Raw genomic sequence first — 18,799 nt, forward strand, 5'->3', positions numbered from 1 at the left:
AAATGAAGCACAAGTTGCAGAGAGGGGAAGCTCTGTAAAGAGAGATGAGGGGCCTCTTTCGTACCCAGCCTGGGTTTTCCAATGACATTTCCCAAAATCACCTCAAAGCGTGTGGGACATTTTTGAAGGGCTGAATGGTCTCCTCTGTTTCTGTGCACCAGTTTATAGCAGTAAGTAGCATCCAACTGCTCCTGTTTAGCAGGGTTGATGGGCTGAATGGAATACAGAACCATGGGACTGAGGAGCAGGAGTGGGTCATTAAATACTTTGAGCCTTCTCCACCTGGCACGAAGATTGTGGCTGATCAGGTTGTGGTCTCAGCCCCACTTCCCCGTCTATATCCCATTATCTGTGACTCACCTCTCCGTCAAATATTTAACTAATGCAGCTTTCAATCAATGTGAACATAGAGGCACGATAAACTTCCACTGAAGAGAATTCCCACTTGAAAGGGCCTTTCAGAATTATTCGTCATCCCTCTTATAGATTCAGAGAGTCATGCAGAACAGAAACAGACCCGTAAGTCCGATCTTTTCACTTCGATCAGACATCAAATCTGATCTCGTCCCATTTGCCAGCATTTGACCAATAACCCTCTTCTTTCATATACTTTTTAAATGTGCGATTGTAACCGCTTTCACCGCTTCCTCTGACAGCACTTTCTGTACACACCACTCTCTGTGTGAAATATTTACCTTCAGGTCCCTTCTAAATCATTCGCCCTCTCCCCTCCAACCTATGCCCTCTTGTTCTGGACTCCCCTATCCTGGAGAGCAGAACGTGGCTGTTCAGAATATCCATGCCCCTGATGGTTTTATAAACCTCTATAATGTCACCCTTCAGCCTCTGACACTCCAGGGGGAAACACCTCAATCTAATCAGCCTTTCCCCAAAGCTCAAACCTCCAGTCCTGGAACATCAGTGTAAGTCATTTCTGCAGAAAACCGAATTGTACGCAGTATTCTTAAAGTGGCCTCACCAACATCCTGTACAGATACAACATGCCACCACAACTCCTATACTCAATGCTCTGACTGATTAAGGGAAATGTGCCAAATGTGTTCTGCACCACACTCTCTACCTGCGACTCCACTTTCAAGGAACAATACACCTGCATCCCTATGCCCCGTTGTTTCACAACATGCCCCAGGACCTGACCATGACGTATATAATGTCTGCCCTGATTTGCCTTCCTAAAATGCAAAGCTTCATATTTATCTAAATTAAACTTCATCTGTTACTCCTTGCCTCTTTGTCTCATCTAATTGCGGTCTTGTTGTACTCTGAGATAATCTACTACACCACCTTTTTGATGTCATCTTTAAACTTACTAACTATGGCCGCTATATTCACATCTAAATCCTTTACATAAATGTTGAAATGCAGTGAACTCAGTCCTAATTCTTGCAGCACACTGCTGCTCAAAAGCCTCCAGTCGGAAAAATATCCCTCGTCATTCAAGCCATTTGTGACTAGCTTATTCTGTATCTTATATGACTGAAACTTACTAATCTGTCTACTGATCAGAATGAATTACTAGCTATGAAGAGAGGCTGAGTAGGTTAGGTTTATTTTCACTAGATAAAAGGAGATTGGGAGGGACCTGATTGAGGTTTGCAAAATCATGAAGGGTGTAGCCAGGTTGGATAGAGACAAGCTTTTTCCCAGGTTTAAGGATTCAATACTGAGGCATAAAGGCTACACCAGAAAGGGCATGCAATAGGCAAATTCAATGTGAGCAAGATCAGCATTATTTGAAGTTAGAGAGTCCATTCCTCAGTTTAATAATGGGCTGGGAAGATGCTGTTCATGAGCCGCTGGTTTGTGTGTTCAAGATTCTGTATTGTCTGCATGATGGAAGAGATTGAAGGAGATCCAGGGTGCGATGGGTCTTTGTAAATGCTGTCAGACTTTCCACGGCAGTGAGCTGTGTAAATGGAGACAATGGATAGGACGTTGGTTTCCGTGATGGCATGGGCTGTGCACACAACCTTCTGTCATTTCTCTTACTGTCCTGGGCAGGTCTGTGGCCACACCAGCTCATTATGCACCCAGATACTTTGCTGTCAGTGGTGCATTTGTAGAAATTGGTGAGGGTCCTTGTGGACATGTCAAATATCTTGAACTGCCAGAGAAAGCAGAGGTGTTCTTGTGCCATGTCAGCTGTCATATCTACATGAGAGGTCGGTTATCGTCACTCCAAGCAACTTAATGCTTTCCACTCTTTCAACTTCAGTTCCATTGATGCAGATGGGGGCATGTTCTCCTCATTTCTTTCTGAAGTCATTGATCAATTGGTTAGTTCTGCCGACGTTGAATTAGAGGATGGTCGCAGTGCAGCACATCACAAAGTCCTCTATTTCCGTTCTGTATTTTGACTTGCCATCATTATATACCTGTCCTACTATGATGGTGTCTTCAGTGAACATGTAGCTGACATTCGTTCAAAATTTGGCAATACAGTTGTGGGTGTACAGGAGTATAGTATGGGGCTGAGGACACATCCTTTGGGATTTCAGTGTTGAATGTTATCATGGAAGATACACCCTTACCTATTTTCACTGATTGTTTACTGTAGGTCAGAAAGCTGAGGATCCAAATTCAGAGGGGCGGAGCCAAGACTAAGGTCAGGGAGTTTGGTGATCAGTCTGAAGGGAATAATGGTGTTGAAGGTGAACTTATAGTCAATGAGCAGGAATCTGACGTGGGTGTCCTTGTTGTCCAGATGCTCCAGGGATATGGCACCCGCTATGGACCCATTCCACGGGTAGGAAAATTGTAGGGGATCGAGGCAGGCTGGGAGACTGGAACCGATGTGGACCATGACGAGCTTCTCCAAGCACTTCACTCCCCTCAGTCTCCTGCGCTCTGAAGAGAACTGTCCCAGCTTATCCAACCTCTCCCTATGACTCAGACCCTTGAGTCCTGGCAACATCCTTGTAAAGTTCCAGTTTAATACCATCCTTCCTACTGCAAGGTGACCAAAACTGAACACAATGCTGAACTTGGAAATATCTGGAACTGTAAGTTTTACTCTGCTGCCAATTATTATGCTGCTGTGATATTGCTTTATGTTTTGTGTTATTCTGAAATCTTATTATTCATTGAATCCTCTGATGGTAATCCCATTGGGTGAACGTCCTCCTGACTGCGTGAATTTGAATCAATCTATTTTGTTTGGGCAGATATTTTGATGCCGCTGTATATCAGAGAACAGGAAGAGATGATGGATGATTGTGCAGTGTGTGTCCTTTACTGGACCAGCTTGTCTCTCCAGGCTAAAGCTTTTATTGTAGGCCAGTGTACCTCAGCACCGTTACATCACAGAAGGAAGCTATTTAGCGCATTGTAGGTCTATGCACATAGAACATTACAGTTCAGTACCTACAACATCCTTCAGCACTCCGACAGATCCACCGACTTTACTGTCAACCATAAATTTACTAACTCATCCTTCTATACACTCATTAAGGTCATTCAAAAGGACAAACAACAGTCACTCTAAAGCAGATCCTTGCAGTATACCCCTAGCGACTGAAATCCTGGATGAACATTCCCCATCAACTATCACCATCTGTCTGCTTTCAGCCAGCCGATTTGTGATCCAAACGCTAAATCACCCACAATTCCATGTCGCCATATTTTCTGGGAGAAAGTAAGGACTGCAGATGTTTGAGATCGGAGTCGAGAGTGTGGCGCTGGAATCGCACAGCAGGTCAGGCAACATCTGAGGAGCGAGGAGAAAATGAAGACTGCAGATGCTGCAGACCAGAAAACTGATTCCTGATGAAAGGCTAACAACATGCATCGTGGACGCTGCCTCATCTGTTCGGCTTTTCCAACACCACGCTCTCCATATTTTCTTCAATAGCCTAACATGAGGGATCTTATCAAACGCTTCACTGAAATCCACATACCTCAGTTTACCCTCACCCACCTGTTTGGTCACCTTCTCAATGAACTCGGTAAGATTTGTGAGGCATGACATACCCCTCACAAAACCTTGTTGACTATTCCAAATCAAATGATTCCTTTCTAGATGATGGTAAATCCTCTCTCTTATAATCCTTTCCAACACTTTACCCACAACCAAAGTAAGACAGGTATATAATTACCAGGGTTGTCCCTTCTCCATTTCTTGAACAAAGGGCCACATTTGCTGTCCTCCAGTCTTCTGGCACTATTCCTGTTGACAATGGCGATGTAAAAATCCGAACAGATGGTTGTGTAAACTCCTCCCTAGCTTCTCAGAGAGTTCTAGGACAAATCCCATCTGACCCAGGGGACATATCTGTTTTCACACTCTCCAGAACTGCTAACATCTCCACGTTACGAACTTCAATCCTGTCTAGTCTAATAGCCTGTATCTGAGTATTGGCCTCGACAGCATTTTCTTTTTCCATTGTGAATACTGATTCAAATATTAATTTACAGCCTGTCCTATCTCCTCAGACTCCACATGCAACTTAACACTACTGTCCTTGATTGCCATTAATCTTCATTTGGTCATTCTATTATTCATGACGTACTGATAGAAAGCTTGAGGGTTTTCCACGATACTACTTGCCAAAGAATTCTCATGCTCGCTCCTGGCTAATCTTAGCTCTTTTTTAAAGTCCTTCCAGGCTGACTTGTAACTGTCAAGTATCCGAACTGAGCCTTTAAGTTTCATCTTTACATAAGCCTCCCTCTTCCTCTTGACAAGCGATTCAACTGCTTCAGGAAACCACAGCAGCCTCACTTCACCACTTGCTCCTTTCTTGACATGTATAAACTTATCAAGGACACACAGTAGCTTTTGTTTGAAAAAGATTAGATTACTTACAGTGTGGAAACAGGCCCTTCGGCCCAACAAGTCCACACCGCCCCGCCGAAGCGTAACCCACCCATACCCCTACATTTACCCCTTACCTAACACTATGGGCAATTTAGCATGGCCAATTCACCTGGCCTGCATATCTTTGGACTGTGGGAGGAAACCGGAGCACCCGGAGGAAACCCACGCCGACACGGGGAGAATGTGCAAACTCCACACAGTCAGTCGCCTGAGGCGGGAATTGAACCCGGGTCTCAGGCGCTGTGAGGCAGCAGTGCTAACCACTGTGCCACCGTGCCGCCCTGAAAAAGCTCCACTCTTAAATTGTACCCATCCTCTGCAGTTTCCTTCCCCATCCTATGCATCCAAAATCCTTTCCTAATTGCATCATAATTGCCTTTCCCCCAGCTATAACTCTTGTCCTGCGGTATACACCTGTCCCTTTCCATTGCTAAGGTAAACATAACTGAATTGTGGTCACTATCAGCAAAGTGTTCACCTATCTCCAAATCTAACACCTGGTCTGGTTCATTACTCAGTACCAAACCCAATTTGGCCTCGGCCCTTGTTGGCCTATCTACATACTGTGTCAGGAAACCATTCTGCGCACATTGGACAAAAACTGACCCATATAAAGTAATTGAACTGCAGAATTTCGAGTCAATATTTGGAAAGTTAAACTCTTACATAACAACTACTCTGTTATTTTCCCTCCTATCCAGTATCATCTTTGTAATCCTTTCCTCTACATCTCTGGAACTTTTCAGACGGCAGAAGAGAACTTTCAGCAGAGTGACCTCTCCGTGTTTGTATCTAACCTCTTTCCATACGACCTCACTAGACGAGTCCTTATCAACATCCTTTCTACCAACGTAATTTTTGATTTTCAATGCCAACCCACCCGCCCCACCCCAACCACCACCCCGCCTCACTTTTAGTACCTTCCTTGTTCTTATTGAAGCATCTAAACCCCGGACCCTACAATGATCAGTCCTGTCCCTGTTCTATCCATTTCTCCAAAATGGCCAAAACATCAAGCTGTACAACTGCACAATTTGGAAACAGGGAGTGATTGGAGGGATGCTAAAAGAGGGTGAGTTGGATAGATCAGAAGACAGCACGAGGGTTGATAGACAGGAACGTACAGAAAATGGAAGTTTTATTTAGAAATTCTCACGGATGGCAAGGTCTTTATCTATTGCCATACCGTTTGAGCACTGTGCGGATACTGGCTGTGGTCCCAGAGCATTTATCGCCAATAAAATCACAGAGCTGAGTTGCTGACAGTTAAACAGAGTCCAAAAGGCAAAGTGATTTTTTTTCTCTACAGTGAGAAGGGTATTTAATTTAACTAGACTGGATGAACAGCAGCAGGAACGTGTTCGATACTGAGATACTGCGCCAGAGAATCTCAATGAGGTGGATCACTGACAGAGGGGAAATCAGCATCTCAGCTGTGGGCCAAAAAATGATTGACAAAGATTACACACCACTTCCGTGGTTTTGTAATTCACATTTCAATTTATGAAGCTCAATATCATGAGTGTATCTTATTTCTTTGTCCTTCCCATAGTTCAGTACGGACAGAAAATCATTTTGTACTCGTATTTTGTGTTCAATAAAAAAAATTTACTCCTCATTCCTCACTTTAGATGTATCCTTGAATCTGTTTTTCACATGAGTTATACAGTGTAACATTCCAATACTGATGACTGGGGAATATTGTTGTCCCTCCCTCCAGTATGAACTGTCACATCCCACAATTCTCTCTGTTTCCTGTCTCCTCCACAATGCCATAATCACACTGTAATTGAAGTCCAGTAAATAACATTTCATCACAGTTCACTAACATCGATAACATCAATAGCACAGGCCTCATCTGCCTCTCTCTAAACCTGGAATAACAATCTGAATTGTATTCGCCACGTTCAATTCTCTGTTAACATATCCATGCCATTTGTCTGTTACAACCCCACGTTTCTCAGACACGCATTCACCTCAGATCATGAATTATAAAAATTGTCTCAATGTTTAATTGAAATAATGATGCTTGATCAATAGTTCCAGAATGTATGTTTCCATTTATAATCAGAGACGCGCGTTTACGTTCGATAAATTTATGGCAATACAGATTGAATGGTTACACTCAATTGATCTACCGGCCTCAAGATTTGTTCCATAAGTCACCCTCACATATCCCATCCAGAAAATGACAGTTTGAATCATTGTTTTGAATTTGAATAAAACAATATTGAATTGAAAGGCGTTGGCTGGAGCTACTTGTTCAGTGACTGTGATTAATGTCAATCTCCGTGAATCCGAGATGTGTCACTGGAGGGTTGCCTCTTCTATTAATTAAGGACTCGGTTCAATGTGTTATCCCAGTATGGGCAGGAGCATCAATGACTGGACGAACAGGGATCAGTAGCTCGAGAGACAGGGGGAGGAGAGATCAGAATCTGAGAACATTAGACTGGGATGTTCCATTAATGGATCAGAATCTGAGAACCTTAGACTGGAATATTACAACAGACAGGAGTTGATCCTCGGGTCTTATCTACCTTTCTCAGCCTTGGATATCATTAGCCTCACGGATCGAAGATATCCTTTGGATTATTCAAGGTGGTTACTATCCTATCCTCGCTATAGTTGGTGTTCCTGGTAAGTCATTCCATCTGACCATTAAGCTGAGTTGTACTGAATTGCTGTTCATATTCAAATTTTAAAATTTGCAAGTCATCATTTTCAAGTCCAGTCAAATATTTTATTCCTTACTGATTATAACTAGCAAATTACTATTCACAGCTTACTCAACAATACGCGAGGAGAAACCAGACTGTTCCTTATTTCCATTATCTTTTTTCTTCATTCATATTTACATTAATACATATTCTCCCCCCTCACCAATCCTGCCCAAGACCACTATCAGGATATTTCAGTCACCTTCTCAGCCTCAATGCAGCTGCTGAATAATCCATCGTTTGTGCCTTTGGTAAATCCAGATATAACCGTTTCAAGTCCCTTCTAACTATGCTTACGTCACTTGAGCTGGTTAATTTGTCCTCTACACAGAATCTGTCAGATGGACAGACAATGCATGGTGGTCAAGTCGTTTACTCACAATCAAGCGGCACAGAATAATAATCTGTTGGTATCTCGTGAAGGAAGTGGATGGAATGCAAATGAAATCATCACCACTAGTTTTCCACAGAAGTATATCTGTTTGCCTCATGTCCTTTAGAGAAGGCAATGGGTTATCCTTTCATGTTCAGGTCTCTGTGTGACTGTAAACCCACAGCAATGTGGTTTACTCTTTATTATCCTGTGCATCAGCTGAATCAGCCACTCAGTTCAAGATCAGCATAACATGCTGGCCTGACCAGGGCTGCACACATCCCGTGAGGGAAGAACAAAAGGAAAGATAGCTCCCTTTCTCTGCCTGATTTCCATTTTTCTGCAAGTCATTTCCATTCAGGTAGGTGACCATTCCCTGTTTCAAGTGAATTCTTTCTGATTGAGTCTCCCTCTGAACGTGATATACATCTCCATCGACACCTCTGGTGATGACTGGCGTACAGATGTAAGAAACTTAAAAATTCCACATCATTCGCAGTGCAGAGAGAAGGAATGGCTTTTTATACCACCGGAAAGAAGCTGAGACAGCTAAGTGAGGGAACAGAATTGTTGTGATCAACCTTAGAGTGTTGTTGAGATAGTATTTGGAGTATTGTGCACAGATTTTCTCTCCTTTATAAGGAATAATCCTCTTGGCAGAAACAGTATAAAGGAGTTTTACCAGACTAATTATTGGGATGATTGTACCATCAGGAGTGCATGAGGATCTGTAGTGCTTTGAAGAATAAGAGGTGATTGCATTGAAACTTAAGGTGATGGACAGTCACTCATTATATCCCAAACAGAACTAATACGGTGATAAATTCCATGTTTTTTTAAACTTGGTTTACATAATTTTCAATGGCTTAAAAGACTCTGAGGATGTTCCTCTCAGTCCACGCCACTCCCCATTTCGATAAACTCTTCCAACATTACACCAGTGCATTTGGTGTTGTGCGAGATAGGTAGCTATCCAGCCCCATCTACGGCACTTTTCATTTCCCTTCCCAGGAACAAAGACACGGAGGAGTCAGTCCAAAACTTTTCATTCAACTTTGCAAAGTCGGGTGCTGTTCCCAAAGGTACACACACACAAGCATAGTAATCTCCACACATTATATACATGTATATGTGGGCTGGGTTTACTACTGCTGCCTTGACCAACGAGTGCTCGGATTCCGCACTGTTTTCCTTTTTTGGGTTCTGGTGCCTGCGATTCTTTTATCATTCACTTGGCCAATCAGTGTTTGAGCTTCCCATTCTTCCCTTATATGGATGATGTTGTACAACTGTGGTTAAGGGCGGCCTCTCAACTATCGAGGAAAGCTGTTACAACTGTTTCATTCATATAAACGTGGGGGAGGTCCGGCAACAGTTTCGAGTGTCTGCTTGTGTTTACTATGAGGTAGAAAAGACTAAAAGGCAGCTAACCGTCTACCCCCTACATGCTTGTGTTTACTATGAGGTAGAAAAGACTAAAAGGCAGCTAACCGTTTAAAAATTACACTACCCCCTACAAATCCCCCGTGTCTTTTCTTACGGCCTGTAATTTTTCAACCGTAAGTTTCTTCTCCAGGGCATTTAATAACTCCCGAGCTTGTTCATCAAACTGCCCTTCTCTAATACTACCCCCGCCCAAGAGGGATTCACGTTGTTCCATCTCGAGATTTATTCGTTCAACCTGCCCATAGGGAACATCTTTCTTAGTAAGGGCGGTTTCGATCAGTCGTTGAGTTAATCCCCGGACACAGGGAATAACGCAACACCCAAGGGCAGTGAGTACCCCTGCCACCACTATACATGAGACAAGAAAGGGAACGACCACCCCCGTCCATTTACCGAACCAAGCTTCCAACCAGTCCGTGAGGCCAGAGTCGATGCCCGAGTTTTCGGCCAGTTCGTCCGCCAATGTGGTGAGTCCATCCAGGGCGCGGGTGATGGACCCATCAGGGGCTGTGTTGTTGGGGATGAAAGTGCAGCACTGAGTGCCTATCATGACACAAACACCCCCCTTCTCTGCCAACATCATGTCTAAGGCCAACCTATTTTCCTACGCCATCCTACTCGTGGCGTCCAGTTGTTCTGCTATTCCTTTCACTGCATCCCGGGTATAATTAATGAACCTCTGCTGATTGTAGTAAATATAATTAATCCAATCCACGTTCTTATTGATAGTCACCCACCAAAACAGTGACGACTCAAAACCCGCCGCTATCTGGTTCCTAGCCTTGTATTCGTCAGGAACACCCCTGGGGACCCCTATGGCATCTAAATATATGTTATCATCAAAAGAGGTCTCCAAAGCTCTCTCAGTTCTTCCACTAGAACGGGGTTGCTCTTGTTTTTCGAATGCCAGGGTGAATGGGATGGCCAATTGAACGATCGCACAAGTGCCCGTCCATTGTTGGGGCAGGGTCGGTCGCAGAACCCTCCCACCACAGTACCACCAGAGGTCTGCCCTAGGCACATGAATGTGGGAGTAATTCCCGCCCCCGGTAGTTTCATTGACCAGCCGGATTGATCTGCTGCACTTGTCAATGTCCCCACATCGTCGTCCCACTGTAGTCCCGTCCGAGAGACGCAGGACTGGTGCGTACCCGTTACCCCTGAGAATGATGGCGGGCGGGGCGCCCCCTCAGACCTGACGGGGGGAAACTTCAAACTCAAGGGTCGACAAGTGGGGTCGTTCCAGGCCTCTCGGTCCTGGTACAGCCTTATCATGCAGTCCATGGCTTGTGGGTGTTTCTCCCATCCCAGCGGGAATGGGACCACCTGAGGGTTAGGGCTGGCACTCGTGCATGCGTAGCAATCACTCTTTTTTATGCTCCTCACAGTATATTTGACCCATTCCATCCAGGCATTCGCCTCCCCGTATCCCGTTTCTATTTCAAAGGTCTTTTCCAAATCCGTTGTCTCAATTATTCTAACCTTTTCCTGCTTATCAGTGGTGGATGAGCCCCCAGACTCAGCTTCAATGACCGTGATATACGTGCAGCACAGCTGCATCCCCCCCCATCCTGCCTGGCCCCCAACTCTAATACCCAGTATTGTTCTATTAAGTCTCGCCTCGTTCTTTTCCAAGTTCTTTATGGTCAGATAGAGCGGATTGCACTGATTCTGCCCACAATCCCGTCCAGGGGTGATGGGATCACGGACAACTGACACCATAGCCTGGACCCCGGGGGCTGGAGGCCTACTTAGGCCTTCCCTACCATGCAATTGTAATACTAACGTCTGACCCTGGAATCCCCTTTCTCTCTCTAGATTCTGCTTAGTTTGATTCAGTTGACTTTTAGTCCTACAGGGCACCAACTCACATAGGTCTAAGCTAAGTGTCTGTGTTGATTGGTTGGCAAGCACGGAGATGGTGAACCACTGACGGTCCTCTGCTTGTTTTAACCAGAGGCCAAATTGGGTAACACGCACACAAAGACCCAGCCCAAGGATAATGGCATAGCAAGTTAACAATACGATTGACCGCATTTTGTCGTGACACCCGTAGCCCGAGGGCACAGTTCCTTTAGACTCGCCAAAGTCCGATTAGTTCGTTCTCAGGGTCTCTGTTCCTTAGATGCCTTTGTCAGAGAGATTCGTTCGTCCTCCGTCGGTTGTGGCACTGGTCCCTTGACTCGAGTGTAATGTGTCCAGCCCTTTTCGGCCGTACGGACAGCCGTTTCGGTCGTCAAAAGTACCAGGAAGGGACCGTCCCAAGTTGGTTCGAGGGTACGTTGCTTCCAGCTTTTAATCAGGACCCACTGACCCGGCTTGACGGTGTGCACCGCAAACTCGAGGGGCGGCGTCTGTGCCAAAAGTCCCTGTTGGCGTAAACGAGATAGAGCAGACCCCAGAGCCACCACATATTTTTGCACAAACATATCCCGAGACTCAAATACAGGAGGTTCCCCCCTTCGGCCCATGGAACGGGAGGCCAAATAACATTTCGAAAGGGGAGACGCCCAAATCCCGCCTTGGCTGGGTGCGAATTTGCAACAGGGCAAGGGGTAGGCATTTGGTCCAAGGCAGGCCGATTTCACTAGTGAGCTTGGTTAGCTGCTTTTTGATGGTCTGGTTCATTCTTTCGACCTTGCCCGAGGAGGAGGGATGCCAGGGGGTGTGCAAATCCCAGTCAATCCCCATTGCTTGCACTACATTCTGGAGGACGGTCGAGGTGAAGTGGCTCCCCTGGTCAGAGTCAATAGCGCGGGGTAGCCCAAATCGTGGGATGATTTGCTCGAGTAGAATCTTGCTAACCTGAGTTGCCCGTTGCCGTGGTAGTGGGGAAAGCTTCCACCCATCCTGTCAGGTGATCTACCACTACTAGATATTTCAGGCGACCTATGGGGGGGAGCTCCGTGTAATCTACCTGAACATACTCAAACGGCCTATAGGCCGGACTCCTACCCCCTTGTCTTGCATGCTGCCGCAGCCCCCTTTTGTTAATCTTTCGACATGTTATACAATCTCCTGTGACCTGCTTGGCTACCGTGTACAGACCAGGGTGAGCATATCAGCGCAGGAAGGCATCACACAGTGCCTGGGCGCCCCAGTGACCCCCTTGGTGTAAACGGGCAATAATGTCCCGCGTCAACGGTCGATTTAGTAGCTGGCAGCCATCGGGTAAGGTCCACTTGCCTTCCCTATCCTTTGTACCCCCCAGAGACGCGAGAAGAGTTTCTTCTTTGTCAGTAAACGTGGGCACTTCGGTAATTTCGGATATCTGTGGAATCCTTACCAGGCAGTTTATTACTTCCTTCCCCATCCCAGCCAATTTTGCCTGTTCATCTGCCAATTGATTCCCCAGGGTCTCTATTTTATCGTCTTTCTGGTGTCCTTTCACATGTACTACTGCAATCTCTTGTGGCAGCAACAAATCCTCCAAGATCATGGCTACTAGTTCCTCGTGGACCAACTCCTTTCCTCTACTATTTATCATTCCCCTTTCTTTCCAGATCTTCCCAAAGGTGTGTACTACCCCAAAGGCATACTTAGAGTCAGTGTAGATTGTCCCGGCTATTCCCTTTAAATTCCTCAGAGCCCGGTGCAAGGCGTACAATTCGCACGTTTGTGCGGACCAGGCATTCGGTAGCCGTCCACTTTCCACTAATTCCCAACCATTCTCACTAATGACTGCATACCCGTTGTGTCTCTTCCCATCTATCACTCGAGAGGACCCGTCAATGTACCACCGCCTTCCTGCATGTAAGGGGGTATCCCTCAGATCTTCCCTCACTTTACTCTGGTACTCTATTATGTCTGAACAGCAGTGTTCCAGTTCCTCCTCCCCTTCCTCTTTCCACAGAAAGTCCGCCGGGTTCTGGCAGCCCCCGACTTCTATTCGGAGGTCTTCTCGGTCTAACAATATGGCTTCATATTTCAGAACTCTCGAGTCAGTCAGCCACCTCCCGGCCTTCTGATTCAGGATAGTTCGAACCTGGTGGGGAGTAGTGACTGTCAAGGGGGCCCCGAAAGTCAACTTCCTGCTTTCCTCTACCAGCTTTGCCGTGGCTGCCACCGCTTGGACACACTCCGGCCACCCTCGGGAGACTGGATCCAGAATTTTTGATAGGAAAGCCGCGGGCTTCCTTTTACCCCCCCAGTCCTGGGTCAACACTCCAAGAGCGGTTCCCTCTCAGGAGTTCACAAAGAGGCGAAATGTCTTACTAAAATCCGGCAATCTTAAAACAGGTGCGGCCATCAATTTTCCTTTTAGGATTTCAATTAACTTTTTCTCCTCCTCCTCCCATTTTATTCTGTTGGGTGCCTCCTCAATAAGTTTTAGGTACAAGTCTTTAGTAAGGGGGGCATAGTCGTCTATCCATAACCGACAACAGCTTAAGAGTCCCAAGAACTTCCGCAACTCCCTCTTGGTCGTTGGGAGGCCTAGTTCGATTATTGCCCGCACTCTTTCCGGACTTATTCGTTTCTGTCCCTGACTTATCAAGTGTCCCAGGTACTTAACCTCTTTCTCGACATATTGGAGCTTCTTCTGGCTCACTCTTAACCCCTTCTCAGCTAGGTAATTTAACAGGGCATTAGTCCCAAGTAGGACGTCCTCCTCCGCCGGTCCGGATAAAAGGAGATCGTCCACGTATTGTATAAGCTTAAGGGCCGGGGACAAGGTTAGTCCCTCCAATAATTGTTCCAGAATCTGCCCGAACAGAGTCGGGGACTCAGTGAATCCTTGGGGGAGTACGGTCCACCTGTACTGTTGTTTTCTGCCAGTATCAGGATCCTCCCATTCAAAAGCAAAAAGATCCCTACTGTCCTTGTCCAGGGGACACGCCCAGAAGGCATCCTTTAAGTCTATAACACTAAACCAGCCGTGGTCCGGGGGGATTCGCCCCAGAATAGTGTATGGGTTCGGTACCACAGGGTGCCGTACTTGGACAATTTTATTTACCTCCCTTAGGTCTTGGACCATTCGGTAGCTCCCATCCGACTTCCGGACCGGCAGGATGGGAGAATTGTATCGTGACATACAGGGCTCTACCAATCCATCTTTTATTAGGTCTTCCATAACTGTCTTCAGGCCCTGCCTCCCTTCCCAAGAGATGGGGTATTGGCGCACTCTGACGTCGGGGCTCTGGGGCTTTAATTTTACCTCCACAGGTCGAATTGCGAGTCCCCCCCGGTTCCCTTTGGCGACCCAAACCCTAGGGTCTATCTCTGTCAATCGGGACTCACTAAGGTATGACATGGTAACGGCTAATTCTTCCTCTTCTCACACTTCTATTCGCAATCCGAAACGGACTATCAAATCCCGTCCCAACAACCCATAGGGAAGATGGGGGAGGTGAAGGAGTTCAACCTGGAGTTCCTCCTCCTCCAGCCGCAAGGGTTGTGGTTCGAGTATTCTCGCACTAAAAACCCCACCCTTAACTCCTGAAATGTTTAATGTTTTAGCTTGGAAGCCAACCCCCCTCGGATGGAGGGGAATTGAGGACCTGCCAGCGCCTGTGTCAACTAAGAAGGTAACATCTTGTCTAAATGGGCCCACCCGTAAATTTACCAGGGGTTCTTGGTAGGCCCGTGTTCCGATCCTCCCCTGACTTCCCTAATCCATTTGTTCACACTCCATTTCATACATCCCTTCTCTTTCCCTTTTAAACTCGGGACAATCCCTTTTGAAGTGTCCCAGTTTCCCGCAATGGTAACATCCGGCCTTCTGAGGGCGCTCAATTCCATAAGATCCTCCTCTCTCACTTCTGCCCCGTCTCGCTTCTCTCCCTCTCCAACTTTTCTTCGACGTTCCTCTTTCCACCCCATAACCTCCCTCCCCCATTCCGGTGGACTTACAAGCTTCCCGTACGGCTGCCACCATCATTTTTGTCTTATGTTTCTCCCTTATTACATCCCTCTGAACGTACACCTTCTGTGCTTCCCGTAATAATTCTGCAACATCCTTTTCAGCCCAATCCTCCACTTTCTGTAATTTCTTCTGAATGTCAGGCCATGACTTAGTCACAAAGTGCACGTTAAGCATGCCCTTGCCTATTTCCCCATCAGGGTCTAAACCTGAATACTTTCGCATGGACTCCCGCAAACTGTCTAAAAACTCACTCGGGGATTCATCCTTTTTCTGTCCAACTTCAAATGCTTTTGCTAAATTCCGCTGTTTGGGCACGCAGGTTTGGATCCCCCTGATTATAAGGCTTCTGAGGTCTGTCATATTGGCCCGTCCCCCCGCGTCGTTATGATCCCACCGGGGGTCCTCTAAGGGGTACTTCTGCTCTCCACGCTGAGGGCCATCCTGATGCTCCCTATCCCAAATGGCCATTGCACTATTCCGGATCATAACAATTTCATCGTAATTAAATAGTATTCTCATCATGGCCTGCAGTTCAGCCCATGTGTATATACTGGGCCCCAGAAATTGGTCCAGTTGTATTCCCACACTGACGGGGTCGTCCAGTAGACGGGGTCGTTCATTACGGAGTTGCCGGATATCCCCAGAATTTAAAGGTTGTACTACAAACCCGGTCCGTTCGTTCCCAAACGGCACCTCTCGTAAGGGGTTCAGCTGTTCAATATTATCACTCCTCCCAGCTCTCAATCCCTCTTCTCGACCTCTCCGCATCTCGAGTCGGACTGATTTCCTAGTGCCTGGGGTGAGTTCTGTGCCCCCTCCTGTGCCCCCCCAGCAGTCCCTTCCTCACTGGTCGTAGCCTGCTGGGACTCGGAATTATCCATCGCAGGAGGGAGGTCCGCGCTGGACGCCTGGTCGTGCGCGGGTGGTATATACGGGGGCGGGGAAGACGGTGGCAAACCGTCGGTGAGGATGTCCCAAGACTTCTGGGGCTTCCTCGGGTCTGTTTGGGGAGTCAGAGGATAGAGACGCGTGGGACTCTCGCCGTCTCCCGCCAACCAGGCGGCGGCATATTTGCTCTCCTCTGGGTCAAACGGTTGTTTTCTGTTAACATATACATTTAGGATTTGACACACCCAGTCTTCATCAGACCCATACTCGGGCCAAACTACCGAGGGGGCGCGGATAGGTTCTTTGGACCATATAAAACAACAATATTTTATCATGGTCTCTTTCTTTAAGTCCTTCGTTCTACTACTGTCCGTCCATAGACTTAACTTCCGACCTAATGGACTATCGGGGGGTATTTCTTTCCCATTTGCAGTCTTCCCTGACTTTTCCTTAGTAAATCTAGAAGTCTGATTTCCCATGGTTTATCTTCGGTCCTGGTCTTAAACGCCCAAAGCGTTTTCACAGATGACCGTCAAAACCACAATTTCCCATGGTTTATCTTCGGTCCTGGTCTTAAACGCCCAAAGCGTTTTCACAGATGACCGTCAAAACCACAATTTCCCGTGGTTTATCTTCAGTCCTGGTCTTAAACGCCCAAAGCGTTTTCACAGATGACCGTCAAAACCACGCGGCCAACAAGGAAGAACAAAAGAATCTCTTACCTTGATCCGTGCACGGAGTTGTCTGGCCTTTTTAAATGTGTGTACCCCCGTGTATAGTCACTAACCGGTCGTCCCAGCACTCGTCCGTGTGTTCCTTTTCCAGGATTCAAAATTATTTTTAAATGAGCCGGGTCACATCGTCCCTTGGCCGACGGCCGACGGACCAAGCCGATCAGTGAGAAGTATAAATATATACTAGACGCGTCTTTGTTGTAATCAGGCTTGATCCGTGAGCCGAAGAGACTGCCCCCCCCGGCAATAATTCTTTCATCCCGGAGGAGCCCCCAATTGTGCGAGATAGGTAGCTATCCAGCCCCATCTACGGCACTTTTCATTTCCCTTCCCAGGAACAAAGACACGGAGGAGTCAGTCCAAAACTTTTCATTCAACTTTGCAAAGTCGGGTGCTGTTCCCAAAGGTACACACACACAAGCATAGTAATCTCCACACATTATATACATGTATATGTGGGCTGGGTTTACTACTGCTGCCTTGACCAACGAGTGCTCGGATTCCGCACTGTTTTCCTTTTTTGGGTTCTGGTGCCTGCGATTCTTTTATCATTCACTTGGCCAATCAGTGTTTGAGCTTCCCATTCTTCCCTTATATGGATGATGTTGTACAACTGTGGTTAAGGGCGGCCTCTCAACTATCGAGGAAAGCTGTTACAACTGTTTCATTCATATAAACGTGGGGGAGGTCCGGCAACAGTTTCGAGTGTCTGCTTGTGTTTACTATGAGGTAGAAAAGACTAAAAGGCAGCTAACCGTTTAAAAATTACACTACCCCCTACAGTGTGTGATCATACATAGAACTTCATGTTATCCACCATCCCGACAGGAGCCACAACACCTTCATTCTAAAACAGTTAACTATCCCCACCAGCTTCTGACCCCCACGGAGAACATGGGTCTGTCTTCTTGGAGATGGAAGATGCCTCCTTGAGGGCACAAAACATTTGATTCCTTCCTCATTGGCAGCAAAACACGTTAAAGAATCATTTGTTCCACAGACAATGGAGCCACGAGGAACATTGTGAGCAGTCTATAAGTACAGTCTCTGCTCCATTCGTTTTCCAGGTTGGAGAATCAATGACACCCTCCTATTCCTGTGTAAGTGTCTCGAGGGGTGAATGGTCTCCTCCTGGTTACATAGAACAGGTTTAGGGGTCTTACTGAAATCTGCCTGTTCTTTTTTAACAGCTCAATGTACTGACCAGATGCCTCCTCTTCCTGTGGAACAGGTAGGAGGATTGAATGGGTTGTCCCTCTTCTTGTTCAGTCATTTCGATGGGCTGAATAGTTTCCACATATCCGGGTGTAACCAACTTGAGGTGCTGAATGAGTTTCTCTTTTAATTGTGGAAATGTGCAGTGCCTGGCCGTTCTGTTACATCAATGTTACCGACACTTTAACAGCACAAATGTGAATGTTGTTTGGGTCTTGCTGAATATGGACACATACCGGTTCAGGAGCTGAGTGGGGACAAAATGTTATGAATATTGCGTGATCTTCAGTGATCACTCCGCTTCTGATCTTGGGATAGATGGGGGGCGCCGGGAATGGGGGCACATAGACGTTGAAGAAGGAGCTGAAGATGCTTGTGCTGAGGAAGTTACTCTGAGGATCTCCTGAAGTGATGTCCCGGGACTGAGAGGATTGTCAGCCAACGACCACAAACATCTTCCTTTGTGCTCTGAAAGACCCCAACCAGTGAGGAGGTTAGACCTGATTCTCATTAAGCTCAGATAAGTAGGTGGTCTTGATGACATCCTCAGGCAACTACTGCCTTGATATCAAGGCCATTCACTCTTTCCTGAGCCCTTGTGTTCACCTCATGTTCACATCAACAGGTGACGGTGTATGTGTAGAGAGTGTTTTCCTCTCACAGAGGGTAATCAATGTCAGGAATTATCTGGACTAGAGAGTTAGGGGAGCAACATCACTGAAA

The 18,799-nt window shown here is 46.5% G+C and overlaps 1 protein-coding gene across 1 annotated transcript; it reads right to left on the bottom strand.

Moving 5' to 3' along the window:
• Positions 1-8,860: 8,860 nt before the first annotated feature.
• On the bottom strand, positions 8,861-17,621 carry LOC140483977 (uncharacterized). The gene is made up of 2 exons (XM_072582837.1): positions 16,850-17,621; positions 8,861-11,745 (listed from the first exon to the last, which is right to left on the bottom strand). The coding sequence occupies exon 2, from the start codon at positions 11,411-11,413 to the stop codon at positions 10,199-10,201; it is 1,215 nt and encodes a 404-aa protein (XP_072438938.1). The 5' UTR covers positions 11,414-11,745; positions 16,850-17,621; the 3' UTR covers positions 8,861-10,198.
• Between the last annotated feature and the right edge of the window lie 1,178 nt (positions 17,622-18,799).

This window comes from Chiloscyllium punctatum, chromosome 12 (genome assembly GCF_047496795.1).
Source record: "Chiloscyllium punctatum isolate Juve2018m chromosome 12, sChiPun1.3, whole genome shotgun sequence".
NCBI lineage: Eukaryota > Metazoa > Chordata > Chondrichthyes > Orectolobiformes > Hemiscylliidae > Chiloscyllium > Chiloscyllium punctatum.

Coding starts and splice junctions, on each gene's coding strand:
- LOC140483977 (XM_072582837.1), bottom strand. CDS start 11,413: ATGCGGTCAATCGTATTGTTAACTTGCTATGCCATTATCCTTGGGCTG.